The sequence below is a fragment of the Eumetopias jubatus genome, unplaced genomic scaffold (genome assembly GCF_037043125.1).
Source record: "Eumetopias jubatus isolate StellerSeaLion01/CBP00866 unplaced genomic scaffold, mEumJub1_p1.0 scaffold_3, whole genome shotgun sequence".
In the NCBI taxonomy this organism is placed as follows: domain Eukaryota; kingdom Metazoa; phylum Chordata; class Mammalia; order Carnivora; family Otariidae; genus Eumetopias; species Eumetopias jubatus.
The window spans coordinates 39738948-39756500 of NW_028274809.1; the positions used below are offsets into that span (position 1 = coordinate 39738948).

Here is a 17553-nt window from a genome sequence, read left to right on the forward strand (position 1 = left end):
TTAAGAAAACACAAGTTAGAAACTAATATTAGGAAAGCCACAAAAACAAGATATTTCAAACACAGGCACAGTTTAGAAGCAATATTTCAATTTTTATATTTAAAAAGCTTCTCTTTAGTCAGAACTGTTGTCTACCGGCAAGAGGCTTGAGCTGAAGCCAGTCAGCATCTGGTGTATTATTTAACTTATGATCTGAAAGCTTCCTTCCAATAGTTGATTCTTCTGTGCTCTGCTTCATAAACCATTTCTGTTTTCCCTGAAAAGAATCTGGTATTAATATCAAATCTGCAGCCACAATTAGCAACAATATTCACTTGTTAACACCTATGGGGATAACTGGTATTATTCATGTTTATTCATGAACTTTATTCATAAATTATTTAGGTAAAAAGTAAGAAAAAGTTTTTAGAAATTAATCAAGGGGTCTAACTAGGTAAAATATCCAACTAAATTTATATGTCGTGTTTTCTTTTTTGCAATTACTCAACTAAAAGGTGCAATTCATCTACTTCAAAGTACAGAATGGGGTACACAGTACTATATTATATGCAACTGAGTGAAATGTGAAATATATTTAATATCTGCCTTATTTAATAGTGTATGGGAATAGGAAGTTCCAAAAAACTAAAGTTTATTCCTTTGAATTTCACTGTGTTGAATGCAATCTTACACTTCCCTACATGTGACATAATGGCCAGAGTCACACTTGCATTAAAGTCCCAAAATTTGTAGTTTACTTCTGTGAGACATGGGCATAAGAATACTGATCTGTAAAATAAAAATGACAGATTCTTAGGATTAAATGAGGTGATGTATGAAAATGACCTATCAGTAACTGACTCTTCACAGCTTTGCAATAAAGATAAGTTTTCTTTCTCATCTAATCTATCCTCAATTATTAATAAATCCTAATTATTTTATTTCATTTTTAGGTTTGAATTTTCCTATCTTTCAATAGTCTGCTTGCTTCTTTATCAGTGTAACTATGTAACTACCACTGACAACTCTTCCAACTTAAATTTCTATTTCCAATCTATGTAAATTTAAGAGAGCAAATAAGGTTTGCCCTTTTGATCAACAGAATGCAAGAAAGTGATGATGGGCTGATTCTGGGACCATCTGCAAGAAGCCTGGCACCTTCTGCTTTTGCTCAGGAAGCTAGCCACTCTGCTATGGAGAAACTCAGTACAGACCCTCAAGAGAGGCCATGTGGAGGAGCACTAGACTGAGATGGAGACTACCTGTGTGCCTTCCACCCATTTTGTCCGGGCCAAGCCAGGCAGCTGCGTTTGAATGTAGTAAAGTGAGTGACCCCAGCTGATGCCAAGTGAAGCAAAACAACTCCCCAGCTGAGTCCTGCCTAATTTCCTCACAGAATCAAGAGAAATACTAAATTATTGTTATAAGCCATTATGCTGTGGGTTGTTCTGCTTCACAGCAGTAACAGAAACTGGGGAAACACCAAATGTTCAAGAGAAAGCAATATGGAGACAACCAAAGAGAAGAAAAGAAACGGCAGTCATGAGTTAAAGAAGGGAAAAAGCGGGGTGGGGCGGGGGAGGCGGGGGAAGGGCAAGCCAACACTAGTACAGAAGTGTTAAGAAAATGCAAACACCAGCTGGAATTCTGTTCAACTGCTTTGGTTCTGATTGTCTACTTTCCTAAAAACTTGCCAAATCATTACCCTCAGAGCCTCCACTTGCTGAAACCAGTCAGCATCTAATGTATTAATTTATGCTCTGAAAGCTTCCTTCCAATAAATGATTCTTCTACACAGAGGGTCCAATATCTGTTCTATTCAAATATCACTAATTCTCTTTCTTCAAAAAATGCCATATACTTTTTCATCTCTGGTTACTCGTGCTATTTATCATAAAAAAGACACCCTGATTTACCTGCCCAGATTCCTTTGATATACTTAAAGAATTCCTTACTAGTAGATTTAGGGGCTCCTTTCACAGTTATTTACTTCCCACAATTTCGAATTTACAAAAGAACTGCCATATTCTACAGGGGACTCTATTCTCCTGTATTAATAGTTTACAAAAATAAACCTGTTTAATTTTGTCAGTAAATTTAAATTAAAAATGAGATCAAGATTAAATTATAAAAAACAAAACTTTATTCTGAATGATGTCCAGACTAAAACATGGCAATTAAAATTAAATATACTATTTAGAGTATGATACGAAAATACAGATAAAAAGTACGTTTATTTCCCATAGATTTAGATAGCAACTGGAAATCATGACAGATGAGTCATAGTTTCACAGCTAGTTTGTGCCTAGGCAAGATTTAGAATCACTCCCCCTGAATCTCAGTTTAGAGCTCTGTTCTGGGGGGAAATCGGAGGGGGAGACAAACCATGAGAGACTATGGACTCAGAAACAAACTGAGGGTTCTAGACGGGAGGGGGTGGGGGGATGGGTTAGCCTGGTGATGGGTATTAAAGAGGGCACGTACTGAATGGAGCACTGGGTGTTATATGCAAACAATGAATCATGGAACACTACATCAAAAACTAATGATGTAATGTATGGTGATTAACATAAAATAATAAAAAAATGTAAAAAAAATAAACCATATTTTATCTCAAAGAAAACAACACATATATACACAAGCAAAATATATACATAAAAATAACATAAAGGTTGTAGTGTAAGAGTGGACCATATATATATTATGATCATGACTATCCTTTGTTTTTGAAAGAAATTTTCTTCTTTCGTTTTTTTGAATATTTGTAGTGAACCAGCAAAAAGTTAAGAATGTTCTCTTTTTTGTATAAGCTATTTAAAAATGTTCTCTAGACATAATATACTGTTCCTCTTAAGCAGAGTATACTGAAGATAATCACTAGTATCACAAACATGTTAGTGAGATGTTCTCAAGACAGAACTTTAGAAACAGACGTAAACCACTGTGAAAAGGGAAGGGTGTAAATCAGGTCAGTGTAGTAGCCCTGAAATTACTTAGGGGAAAAATTATTTTAGATACTTATCTTATTCTCACAAATGTGCCATGAAACACAGCTCATGACAAGCAGGGTATTTCATCAATGGTCTAAACATCATCTCCCAAGAGGTTCATCACCATTTCTTTCATTTCATTATATTTCCTTCCTACAAAGCTCCCCGAATCTAAATCCTTCTCACCTCTAGTGCTTCTACCATTAGCATTTCTGATTAAAAAAAATGTGTTGTGTGAAACATTTTCTTTGAAAAACAGGACAATGAAAGCCACTTATACTTGCAAATATGACCTAAGTAGACCAGTGAGACTTGTTTCTATGTATATATTTTTGGTTTTTTGAAATAAGCAGAAATTGGCCAGTAGCTTTTTCTATCCCATTTAAGTCAACTAGAAAAAAAATCCAACAAAGTAACTAAAACTAAGAATGCTATATCTTGATTATAAATGACAAATGTAATGACAAAGAATGACAAAGAATGACAAAGATCAAAGTCAATGTTTCCTTTAATATGTACCAATATCACAATTAAGCATGTGGCCAGAAAACGAGTTTTTTTTTGTTAAGTTTTATATCTCAGAAAATGGGAGAAGTCATTAAAAAATACTTACTCTTTGCTGTTTGTAGTGCTTAAACATTCTAATGCAGTGTTCAATGATAAATAACAAGTAAATGCCTCCTAGAGCAACAAGTCCTTTCAATACAGCATCATATTCTTCCAAAAACTTCTTAGATTCATGTCCATGAGAATGTCCATGCCCATGTGCATGTTGATGACTGTGATCATGTCCACCCTGAGACTATTAAGAATAACAAAAACTTCTGAATTAAGTAATTAAAAATGCTTTTTAAAATTTTGAGATTATAATCTCCTAGAAGACACACAAAAAATACCTTTCAATATTTAAAGTGGTTCTCTAAATATTATTTCACTTAAATATAAGTAGCCTTCTATTTAATTCTGATGTTCTCAGTGGTCTAGGAAGCATTACATTTCATTGTAACTCAAACAATGACCACAAACTCAAATGCCTACAGGGGTTAGGACACATCCTATGGTAAGAGAATGGAGCAGTAGTAAGATATTAAGGAGCAAGGGGTCCTTTGTAAACGGAAGGAAACAAGACCCAGACGCCTAACGTTTAGTAAAAATAAACTAATTCACCAGCAGGTCACAACCTGTGACGCTCTGTAATCTGACTTTTTCTTAAATTGATTATATTTTTATGCTTTTCTCTTATAAATTATTTTAAAGAAGTGATGAGACACTACCTGTGCTTATACTGTGGAACAACAGCAAAAATACTTAAACACGTGTTTAATTCTCTACATTTTAAAGCTCTAGCAAAAATAAATGTATAGAAACAAAGTTACATTTTAATTGTGAAATGAGTAAGTTTCACTATAGTGACCTTAAAAGTTAGAGAACAAAAGTATTTTCCTTCCTTATAACATTTGTATTCCTTCCCCATTTGCTAGTGGCCAAGAGAAGGTTTCTAAACTTCACAAAGAAGGCAAGACCATTCAAAAAGGGTACAGCTTTAAGTAATTAATACTTCTTAGAAAAAAATAAGTTAAATAACACTTAAAGACTATTCTCGCTTCAATTGTCCTTATTTGGCCCAATTTTAAAACTATTGCTTTTCTTGAGGACTGGTAAAAAGGGTAAACAAGGGGTGGGAATAAAGGGGAAAATAATAACAATCAACTTACCAAAAAAATTCATATTCACAATTTTAAGATTCATTAATCAATTTTTTAAGGCAGTGCTATATATTATTCCAGATATCAAATCTGGAATTCTCAACCAAAAGTGAAGAAGGGGAGAAGGATTATACAAAACACACAAACACAATTCTGGGGGCGCCTGGCTGGCACAGGTGGTAGAGCATCCAACTCTTGATCTCTGGACTGTAAGTCCCACCCCCACACTGAGTGCAGAGATTACTTAAAAAAAAAAAAAAAAAAAAAAATTCTGTCTCCCAAATATTCCAAAAGGAGGTGGTTAAGAATAAAAAAAAATTCAAACCTGTAATTTGACATTTGGAAAAGAAAAAGCCCCAGTATTTTCATAATTTGAACTAAAAGCAGTAATACTGGATAAAATACTGGGAGGATGATAAGCAAGGTAACTAGGAGTGTGGGCATAAGATCATATCATTAGAAGTGTCTCCTGGAATATGGGGCACCTGGGTCAGTCGGCAGAGTTTCCAACTCTTGGTTTCTGGTCAGGTCATGATCTCAGGGTGCTCCCTGGTGGGGAGTCTGCTTGATGATTCTCTCTCTTTGCCCCTCCCCTCACTCAAATGCACATTCGCATACTCTGCCAGTCTCTCTCAACTAAATAAATCTTAAAAAAAAAAAAACAAAAAGGGTCCTGGAATAGAAGAAAACAAGTGGTATGCCAGGCGAAAAGATAAACAGCCCCAAGTGTAAAGAGCTAAATGCCTAAAATTGTTAAGTGAGCATGTCAGCCTATTCCTGAACAAATAAAGATGCCTGTGGCATTATGAGACCTCTTAGGTATTTCTTCTAAAGGCTTTCTTACAGATAAAAGTCAATGAATGGTATATCTTTTTAAGTATTCATTTTCAGAACTGCTAATAGAGCTTTTTTATTTTTAAATTTCAGCTCTACTGAGGTTAAACTGACTTACAAAACTAAGATATTTAAAGTGTACATCATAGTGATTTGGTATGTATACACTGTGAGGGGAAAAAGTAAAACTGATGTTATCAATTTTTGTTGCTATTTTAAAACCTAATGATTCAATTTATCTCAAAAATATTGCTACTGGGGTGCCTGGGTGGCTCAGTCGTCAAGCGTCTGCCTTCGGCTCAGGTCATGATCCCGGGGTCCTGGGATCAAGCCCCGCATCGGGCTCACTGCTCGGCGGGAAGCCTGCTTCTCCCTCTCCCACTCCCCCTGCTTGTGTTCCCTCTCTCGCTGTGTCTCTCTCTGTCAAATAAATAAAATCTTAAAAAAATATATGGCTATTAAAACTATGCAAATGGGTAAAATACTTCATCCTACAAGCAAATAAAACAAATACTAGATTAGCATGCTACCAAGCTTGCTAATGAAGGACGCTTTAAGCTTAAATTTTTTTTTTTTTTTAAAGATTAAAAAGTTTCTTACATGGGGCAGTAGATGAAGAAGGGCATCTCCACTCATTGTTCCTACAGCTAGTGCAACAAGGAATGTAAGAAGAAATTTGAAGCATCCTTGGTTAATGATGGGAACCAAGATCACGCCTAGCAAGGAAAGCAGGCTAATGACAGTGATAGAAATGATACCACAAATCCATGCTGTAGGAAAAAAATTAAGTCAACATTAATATGACAATATAAACCAAACAGCTCTAAAGAACAATCAACATAAGATAAATGAGTCATGGAAGATAGATTATCTTATCTTACCCTGGATTATGCTTTTTAAGAAGTTTTAATTTTGGCACTGCTGTATTTAAAAACAAGACAAATAACCACATAACCAACCTCAATACTTAAAAGAATTAAGAAATTCAGACCTTTGTTATATAGTTATAAATAGTACTTTCAGTAGCCCACCTTATTAGAAAAAGGGAATTAAAATGACTTCAGGCTGTGATTCACTCTTAATATCTAGACCATAAATAAATTTTACCAAGGTATAAAGGTAAAGCCAGAGCAAGAAAACTATTTATTTAGAGAATATAATTATAAAACTCTGCTGTGATCATTAGAAGAAGCCAAGTATCTAGTGTTATCTTTGTAAATCTAATAGGAAGTTTAAGAAGCTTAACATATCAGTCCAAAATGGAAAGATATTCAAAACAGATACAAAAAAGGCTTATTAGTTAGCTTTTTTGTATTTCATTTCTTATTTTCACAAAGGATAATTCAGTCCAATCCCCTTGATATCATCTTTACTCCATAACCAGCTCCAAACTCCCTTTCCTCCAATTTGGGTTTCTGTATCATTTTCTACTTTTTAAAAATTTCACTATATAATTTTTTTTAAAAGATTTTATTTATTTATTTGACAGGGAGAGACACAGCGAGAGAGGGAACACAAGCAGGGGGAGTGGGAGAGGGAGAAGCTGGCTTCCCGTGGAGCAGGGAGCCCGATGCGGGGCTCAATCCCAGGATGCTGGGACATGACCTGAGCTGAAGGCAGATGCTCAACCGACTGAGCCACCCAGGCGCCCCTTCGCTATGTAATTTTAACTGAATCAGAACACAAGAGAAATGTTTTCACAATATGACTTGTGAAAAACACAAGTGTGATGGAAAAGGGGGAATTCTATGCACATTTTTTTAAGCTCTCTATAAGCAGATTAGACACCAGAAATAATGTCAGTGGTTCAGGGCCTGGGGCATTTTCACTAAAGTGAGATTACTTTAGGGGTGCCTGGATGTCTCAGTAGGTTAAGTTCAGACTCTTGATTTTGGCTCAGGTCATGATCTCAGGGTGCTGAGATCAACTCCGTGTGGGGCCCTATGCTGGGTGTGGAGCCTGCTTAAGATTCTCTCTCTCTCCCTCTGCCCTCCCCCTCGCCCCCTGCTCACACGCACAGACACACGCTGTCTCTCTCAAAAAAAAAAAAAATTACTTTCTATTAATGGGTTAAATGAAATAGAAATGTTTTAAGTTTAAAAATTCTGCTTAATTTTTACCTATAGAAAAGTTTACTAAAGAATGATAATTTTGTAAAGTTTTTAATCTAAAATGTTTTTCTCATCAAACCCAACAGGACTATAAATCTGCTGAGATTTTATGTTAAGTGTTACAGTAAGAGAACAAAGTAAAATGCATTTCAACTAGGTAAAAAAATTGTCAAAGACAAAGAGAAGTAAAGATAGGTAAGGAAATGAAACTTTAATTGATCCACTAACTGCTGAGCTTTATCAATACAATTGTGTTTATTCGTTGGACATTTTAGTCACAGTATCCAATAACATTAACACTATTAACTAATTCTAAGCTAAATTAGCTCGCAGGATTAAAACAGGTCATCTACTACTAATGTAAGCTCTATGGTTTATTCTAAATCTAACATATAATTTCTAATACAAAAATGGGTAATCTAAAAGGCCAAAAGAAGATGGAAACACACAACCAGAATTTGGATTCAGTGGCTTTAATACTTGCAAAGATTTGGGAGGAAGGAAGGAAGAGGGAAAGGAAAAAGATTCGTTATGAAGTCAACATCCTTGTTAGTGAAACCAAGGGTAAGATGCGGATTCCCCCAACTATGGTTGGGGTTATCAGGCAAAATGGAACTAAGGTCAAAAACCCTATTCTAAAAAGAAAAATAGAAAGTCAAATAAGGTTTAAAAGTTGACTTAATAATGATGACCAAGTTAGTTTATCTCCTTGTCCCCCAAGCACAGGCAGGAACAATAAAAATCAGTGGGAGAGCCTGAGGAAATAGGTTGGAGTAAAGTGGCCATTGGTATACAAAAATTCAGGGAGCGAATAAAGTTATGGGTCAACTAAACCAACAAAGGTTTGTCAAAACTACCACAGCTCTGTAGCTCCAATCACAGTAATGGGGAAAAAAGTGGACAAAAGATACTTGTAATAACTAAATGGGACAAATTGAGGCTGGTAATAAATACATTAACCTAAAGGTAAAATGTCTCATATGTTAATATACAACTCTCCCTTCCGAAATATAGTTTTCCTTACTTTGGCAATAATTCAATTTAGAAGCACTTTTTCTCAAAACAATCAATCTAAATGCAATTTCAATTAAGAACTTAAAGAAAAACAGCATTAAGAACTACTTAGAAAACCCAGTAATTCATATTCCAAGATATTCTGTACATACTCACTAATATATGTGGATGGGGATTGCCAAAACTACAGATGAAACCCAAAACACACTATATAAACAAATTTTGTGACTTTTCATAATTATTAGAAATTTTTATTAGTCAGAATTATTTTGTTCAAAAATGCACTGGAATTAGTCACCAAAATTATCCAATAGAAGTATTTCTTATTTTATCCCTATGTCCCCACGTCCAAGACAATTCATATAACCAGATTAAGATACTAAATTAGAATCCACATTTACCAAAATCTAGTTGGGTAAATCTTATTTAACTTGATCTTTTCTTTTTTCTAGGGTTATATTCTACACTGGGAAATATATATTCATTCCTTTCTGGATTTGCCTTTTAGGATATCCACAATAGAAATTAAATTTCTAAATCTTATTATAAAGAGAATACCATTAATTTCATACAGTAGATATTTAAGATTAATTTACACAAAATAATTTAATAAATTAGCATTAGAAGCATTATTTTAAAATTTGAGATTAGAGTAAGACCCTATTAAACCAACATATATTCTTATAAGCATACTTCTAAAAATCTAATCATTAAGAGTTGAGAGAAAATATGATTCTATTTCCTAATTACAAAAATTATATCTGAAAATGAACATTATTCTAAGCAAATATTTCATTTCTAAAATTTTCATATTAACTTTGGGCTAAAGGTGTTCTGAATGTAATGAAAAGTCCAAGAAACCATATGAAACCATAAACATTTTGCACTATTCTGAGATGACTTAAGAGTCTCAAATGGCTTTTGGTTAATTAGCTAAAACCAAGTTGCCAAAAGACAAATCAACGAAAACTGAATTCGTGAAACATTGATTTGCCAATATGACAGGTGAGCTAAATATATTGTAACTTAAGACCAATCACTGACAGACTAACACATTAAATTACCAAGTGCTTACATAAATAGTTGAGGGAGGGTCTGAGTGCAAAAGGGTGTATGAGTTCATGTGTGCACAAATGAGTACATGTCACATATTACACACTCCCAGGTAAAATTTCTTATGTATCAGCTCTGAAATTATCTCTTTCTCATTCACTTGGGAAAGTAAATCTGTGAAATGCTTGAAAGAGAGAAGCCCGTTTTGTGATTAGAAAATCTTTGGCATTTGTGATATTTGACACCTGAAATTCAGAAAATACAAGAAAACATAATCCCACAAAGGAGAAAGCCTTACATAAATCTACCCACCATCAGAGAACTGCCCCCCAGGGTGCCATCCTCAATGTATCTTTGCAGGAATGCCATTTACTTAGAATAAAATGTGAATGATGCCACTTGGGAGTCATTCAGTAAAATGGTATTATATTGAGCTTGGACCGCGGCCCCTCCAAAAGGAGTTGATACATATACATACATGCATGCATATAAACACACACTTTAAAAAAAATAATTAATACAAATGCTTTTGGTTTTCTGGTCACAGAGTCAAATGGTTGTCAATAAATTGGTTACTGGGGCACCTGGGTGGCTCAGTTGGTTAAGTGACTGCCTTCGGCTCAGGTCATGATCTTGGAGTCCCAGGATCGAGTCCCACATCGGGCTCCCTGCTCAGCAGGGAGTCTGCTTCTCCCTCTGACCCTCTTCCCTCTCGTGCTATCTCTCATTCTCTCTCTCTCAAGTAAATAAATAAAATCTTAAAAAATAAAAAAATAAAAAAAATAAATTGGTTACTGACCAACAATAAAAGCCAAGAACCAGAAAAAGACTATGCTCTTAGATTAAAATTAAATAATTTCTATAACTATGACACCTTATATAACTTTTTTAAAATCAGAGTTTTCTCATTTTTGAGAATGCTTGCTACCTTCAAAAGATCTTTTAATTGATTTAAAAAAATAAAGTATAGGAACTTCCAGTAACATATTTTGTACATAAAACAGGGCACAAGTGGGGCTATTATAATATAGTTTAATTATTCCTCCATATATGCCTTGCCTTGATTGACAGAGTTGGAAATTATAAAAAACAATTTCAAAGATGCCAATTATTCTGCCCCTTTAAAAAGATAATCTTTTCAATTCCTTGCTGACCAGGAGCTACTTAAACTGGCAGTGTCATACTTTATAGATCTAAAGGACTTTAATATACACTGGCATTCCTCAAACTGTGCTCATCTAATTCTCTGGTGGTATACCAAGAGGAGTGAGAGGAGAATTTAATGATCAGAAAGACTTGGTAATTCTTGGCTAAACAAGTTCCCTGAGAGCCTTTAACAGCTTAATAAGCACTGTGAATCTCTGAAAGGGGAACAGAGTATGCGGCATATTTCTAACTCACTTGATCAAGGAACCTATTAGTACATCTCAATGAACCAGGATCCTACAAAACACGATTTGGAAAATTCTAATGTAGATCAATATCCTTCTACTTTACAGATTTGCATACTGAGGCAGAGAAATGTTAAATGTTAAATAATACAAATTCACACCTACTAGAATGGCTAGTAAATACACACACACACACACACACACACACACGTTGGCAAAGATGCAGAGAATCTGAAACCCTAGTACACTGCTGATGGAAAAGTAAAATGATGCAGCCACTGTAGAAATGGTTTGGTAATTCCTCATAAAGCTAAAAGGAATCACTTTATGACAGGAATTCCACTCCTAGGTATATACCCCAAAAGAATTGAAAGCAGAGACTCAGATACTTGTATGCCTGTGTTCATTACAGCCTTATTCAAAATAGCCAAAATGTGGAAACAACCAAGTGTCCATCAATGGATGAATGGATTAACAAACTGTGGTATATGCATGCAGTGGAGTATTATTCAGCCATAAAAAGGAATAGAGTTCTAATAGATGCTACAATATGGATGAGCCTTGAAAACTATGCTGAGTGAAATAAACCAGACACAAAAAGACAAATAGGATATGATTCCACTTACAAGAACTATCTAGAATAGAATAGTCAAATTTAGAAAAAAAAAAAAGATGAGAAGTTACCAAGGGCTAGGAGGAAAAGGAAATGAAGATGTGTTGCTTAATGGTTACACAGTTTCTGTTTGGGGTGATAAAAAATTTTCGTAGTAGATAGTTTGGGGATGCCTGGCTGGCTCAGTCAGTGGAGCATGAAAGTCTTGATCTTGGAGTTGTTAAAGCCCCGTAATGGGTGCAGAGATTACCTAAAAACAAAATCTTTAAAAAAAAATAGTTTGATGGTTGCACAAGATTGTTAATGTAGTAAGTGCCACTGATTTGTACATTTCATGGGTTAAAATGGCAAAACTTAGGTAATTTATATTTTACCATAAAAAAATAGCTAGATAAACTAAAATGGCAAAATAAAAACTGAACCCAAAGTCCTCTCTTAATCCACTATTTTCTCCATTAAATTATAGTATTTTCAGAGAATTCTCAGCCAAGTGATTTATTTATCACTTATGTATTTAACTCTTAGAAGTGGCTTCACAGAAAGGAGGATCTATAAGAAAACTACATAAAATCATCAGAATATACTTGTATTTATTTCAGTGTCAACTGAAAATATATGAGAGTAAGATTAAAGTATTTATGTCCCATCTAACATAAATTATCACTTATTTTTGCCAATGCTAAGAAATAAGGGATAAAAAGCTGTATTTTCCATTTCAGAAAAATTAGAAAATTTCCAGGTATTTTCTATAGATTTCCAGGTATTTCTATAGGTTTCCCATCACAACAACTTCATTAGCAAAACAGCCCTACTATCTCTCACAAGTGTATGTTATTATAAATACATGTTTTCTTATACTGATTTACCGTTAATTTTTTAAAAGTAATTTTAGCTTTCCAGCACTGAAATTTTAAGTACGAGTCATTCTCCTCACAATTTGTAAATCTTCTTCAAGGACAATTACAATCCTTTTGACCTATGAGAAGAAACATTGCTTTGATTTTATTGTACTTGAAATATTTTCCCATGTTATTTAAACACATATTTTTAGTGGTGCCTGGGTGCCTCAGTCAGTTAAGTGTCTGCCTTTGGCTCAGGTTGTGATTTCAGGGTCCTGGGATCGAGTCCTGCATCCAGCTCCCTGCTCAGTGGGGAGCCTGCTTCTCCCTCTCCCTCTGTCCCCTGGCTCGTGCTCTATTCCAAATAAATAAATAAAATCTTTATATATTTTTTTAAAGATTTTATTTATTTATTTGACAGACAGCACAAGTAGGCAGAGCGGCAGGCAGAGGGAGAGGGAGGGGGAGAGGGAGAAGCAGGCTCTCTGCTGAGCAGGGAGCCCGACGTGGGGCTCAATCCCAGGACCCTGGGATCACGACCTGAGCCAAAGGCAGACACTTAACCGACTGAGCCACCTGGGCGCCCCATAAATAAAATCTTTAAAAAAATAAAAACACTTATTTATAGAATTAATAACACTTATATTTACACTTACATAAACTCTACCATAATTCCCTAGTTGTAGAAAACAAGCAATTCAGGTAATAAAATTTTTCTAATTTCTAACCAAATTATTGTGCTTTTAAATTACAACTTGTTTAGTATAAAGCAAACCAAAAAAAAAATCCCAAAACAAGAAACAATAAAAGGCATCTTTTCTAAAATTTGCGCAAAAAAATATGCAAACTATTAAATACAACTAACAAATGTTTCCTTTATTTATACCCAAGATACCATATACAATAAAAAACATTAAATGTCTGAAACAAGTTTCACTTATTTTCTGCAAATTAGGTCACTTAAAACGTTAAAGGTCTTCAAGCTTGTTATTCACCAACTCCCTTTCTCATTATCTAGAGAGAAAATGCTTTCTTTTAAAAAGAAGCGCTCATCTGTGGAAACTTTCTAATTAACTCGGTTCAAAGCATGTGCAAGATGGCAGTTTTCTACACTGTTTCAGCATTTTAATTGGCAGAAAATGCTTAGAGGCCTATTCACAACCACACCCACCCCTTGGTAATTAAGCTAGGGTCAACTCTATGACTAAATGAGCCAATCTTGTGAAACAAACGATTTCTACCATACACAGTATATGGCATACTTGGTTTATAGCAGTCTTTGAACAGTAACGAGATAGTGGCTGTGTCACTATAGCAGATTTATATGGAACAAGTTAACCTTTCTTAATGGTGCAGCAGTCATTAAAAATAATTACTAGCAGGGCATTCTCTAACAATTTTAACATCTATCAAGACATAGTTAATTCAAGCTTCATTTCTGACAGTGCTAATAAACACCTGCAAACAACTAATCAATATTCACTATTAGTTATATATTTGTTTCCAAAATAAGTATAATTTCCTCTTAAGGCTTTTCAGATTGAATAAACTAATTTTCAATATTGACTGTCAAGCATCTGTCAACAGCTCTGTTAAAACACATAGATTATGTCAATATTAAAACAGAAAACTTTGTCATAATCCACAGTTGATGTAAAAACAACTAGAATTTCTAAGAAGCCTTAAAATTAAAAATAGGCTACTAGTTTTAACTGTAGATGCGACAATCCTGTCAGTCAGTTTTTCCATGTAAAGAACAAATGTGTTTTATTTTTAATTTAAGGCAAATAATCTCAGACCTAACTTCCCCTTTTCTACTGCCTCAGTGAGAATTTATAAGCACCTTAGAGACTGTGGCTCTTAAGATGTTTACTCATCTACAAAGATCATTGACCATGAAGCCAGCAAGGGAACATATTTTATCTGTTCAAAGACCAGAATTCAAAGCTACTATGTGGACTCACTTTCTCCGTTTTTACTGATCTTAACTGACTGAATAGGTACTTCCTAACAAGACTATTCTTGGGGGTTTTGTTTTGTTTTACTAATCTATACTTATAGCAATAGTTACTGACACCAACACTTACGTCTACCACTTTGTTGCCTATGTCTGCATTACCTGTCAAAGCACTACCAAATATAACTATATATAACTCTCTGTATCTCCCAGTCACTTATGCTAGCAAAGCAGACTTAAGAACCTTTTTAGCAGGAATGAAGAGGGGCATACAGGTTACAGTTACAAGCTTTAGATGGAGAATACTCTAGTTCATATCATGGCTCTGCTAATTGGCCATCTGTGTGACCTTGGACAAGTTCCTTAACTTTTCAAAGCCTCCTTTCCTCAGCAAATAGAAGTAAATAAAAGTGTCCACCTCATGGGTTTAACAAATTAAATATCCTTGTAAAAGTATTTAGAAGAGTACATGGTATGGTTCCAATAAATATAGACTATTATGATTAATTTATCTTTTCTAAAGTGATTTTCCTATTGCAAAGAAATTAACCAGTAGGTAGGTACCTTTGAGACTGACTTTGTTATGTATTGAGAGCATTCATTTCCTTTCACCTGTACTCTTTGAAGCTTTAATGAATATCTCTATCCCAAATAAAACTCTTTTATGTATACTGGACTGTGATATTCTTAAACATGTCTATTTTATTCCTATGCTATGAAAAAATTTTAAATTCTGCCTTTTCAATCTTTTATCTTTTCAGAATCCCATTTTTGGCCCATATTCACACATATCTATTTAGTTACTTTCATTACTATGCAACAGTGCCACTCCATCTTGAGCATTTCAACCAGAACTGCCCTCACTGTGATTTTGCACATGATGAAGTTCATGAATCTCATTCTAAGACTTATTATCAAAGTATGCTAAGCTGCCTGATATACAATTCACCCTTGAACAATGTGAGGTTAGGGGACCAATCCCTGCCCCTGCACGTGCAGCCAAAAATTCAAGTACAACTTTTAACTCCCCCCAAATTTAATTATTAATAGCCTACTCTTGACTGGAAGCCTTACCGTTAACATAAACAACACATATTTTGTATATGTGTTATATACTGTATTCTTACAATAATACCTTTTTCTTAATTTCTTCAGTATGTCTAGGCTTCATGGTTCATCTGTGAGTTTTTTCAAATTGTTGCAAATCTTCAAGAAACTTTCCAGTATATTTATTGAAAAATATCTGCATACAAGTGGTACACATGAAGCTCAAATCTGTGTTGTTCAAAGGTCAAATGCATTCATAAGATGATCTTTAAAGACTCATTTTCAACAAGGGTCTTTCCTGGGTTATAACTGAAAGCTTACAGATTAATATTAAGTAATTTATTCATTCAATCAATATGTGAATGCTTTCTTTTTGTTCAAAAGACCCTTTAAGCAACTGAAGTCCAACAAAAAAACAGATAACAAATCCAATTATGAAAATCCCCCAAGCTCTGTACTGGGATGGAGATATTCAGAGGGTGTCAAGGAAGAGAACTTAATTAAACCTAGGATGGTTAGTAAATTATCCCAGAGGGTCTAACCCTTGAGCTGAATCTTTGAGAAATCATAGTAGTCACTCAAACAGAAAGGTTCAGAATGTGGAAAGGCAGAGATAAATGAGGGAAAAAAAGAATGTCTATCATCAGGAGTTTGTTATGGTTAGGGCTGAGAGGAAAGAAAGGAATGGTGGGAGATAAGGATGGAGAAGTAGGTAGGCAGGGATCATATCCTAGAAAGCCTGACCAGCCAAGTAAAGCACTCCAAAATTTGAACAATGTAACATAATGCAGTTTCCTAAAATATAGGAGAAAAAAATATAACCAGCACATCACAACAAATCCACATTCTCAGAGACACTACTGCTTACAATATAAAAGATATAATGAAAAATACTAGAGATATAATGAAAAATATTAAATAGTATAAAGATACATGGCAAAATTATAAAGGTGATATCCAAATTAACTAAATTTGGAAGATAATAGCAGAGTGATTGACTGCCCAGAGGATTTATGACAAACCTTAGGCTTGGTGGGCTCTATCATTTATCTATACCACAGTTTCCATGTCTGTAAGAATAAGAATCATATAATAGCTCCCTCATATAATAATTCAATAGAGTGGGGCGCCTGGGTGGCTCAACTGGTTAAGCGTTGATTTCGGCTCTGGTCATGATCTCAGGGGATCTAGGCCTGAGTCTGGCTCTGCACTCAGTGGGGAGCCTGCTTGAGGATTCTCTCTCTCCCTCTCCCTTTGCCCCTCCACTCGCTTGTGTACTCTCTCTCTAAAATAAATAAGTAAATCTCTAAACAAAAACAAAAATAATTCAATAGAATACTGTTAAAATTTAGTGGGGGGGGAGGAAGCACATGAAACACTTAGCACATGGATAGCAAAATGGTTAAACTCCCTTGGCTGGAGTCCTAGCACTATCACTGACTAGCTCTGAGATTTTGGGAAAGTTATTAGGAGAACATTCTCCACCTTATATAACTGTTGTGAGAAGTAAAAGTCATTGAGTTTAGAAGAATGCCTGCAATACCTGTTAATTAAGGTATGTTAACTGTCACTAAAAAGAAAAAACTCTGTGTTGGAGAATCTCATTTGCATTTTAGAAAGGGAAGGTTACGAAGTTATTTCAACAATTCAATCAAGAACCAAGTTAAGATGGAGTGGATAGAGTTAGAAGGTATTTAAGAGAAGACTCGATTGGACTTGACAACTGATTATGCAAGGGAAAAAAGGAAAAACAAAACCTTAAGAGAAAAAGGTCAAAGATTTTTAGATTTTATTTAAAAAAAAGGAATTGTTATGGCATTTGAGATTCAGTAAGAGGTACAAACTTTTTGTGGAGTAGAAGTTTTGGAAATTTTTTTTTCTTTAAATTTTTTTTATCGTTAATGTTAATCACCATACATCATTAGTTTTTGATGTAGTGTTCCATGATTCATTGTTTGTGAATAACACCCAGTGCTCCACACAGAACATGCCCTCTTTAATACCCATCACCAGGCTAAC

The 17553-nt window shown here is 34.6% G+C and overlaps 1 protein-coding gene across 2 annotated transcripts in view; it reads right to left on the bottom strand.

Annotated features, from left to right (window-relative positions):
* Nucleotides 1-17553, bottom strand: part of SLC39A10 (solute carrier family 39 member 10) — a 133146-nt gene that overhangs the window by 18338 nt on the left and 97255 nt on the right. For both annotated transcript variants that reach the window (XM_028122378.2, XM_028122367.2), the window contains 3 exons: nt 6110-6279; nt 3583-3771; nt 136-256 (listed from right to left, as the gene is read on the bottom strand). In XM_028122378.2, the coding sequence (XP_027978179.1) occupies nt 136-256; nt 3583-3771; nt 6110-6279 (480 nt within the window). The remainder of the gene's footprint in view (nt 1-135; nt 257-3582; nt 3772-6109; nt 6280-17553) is intronic.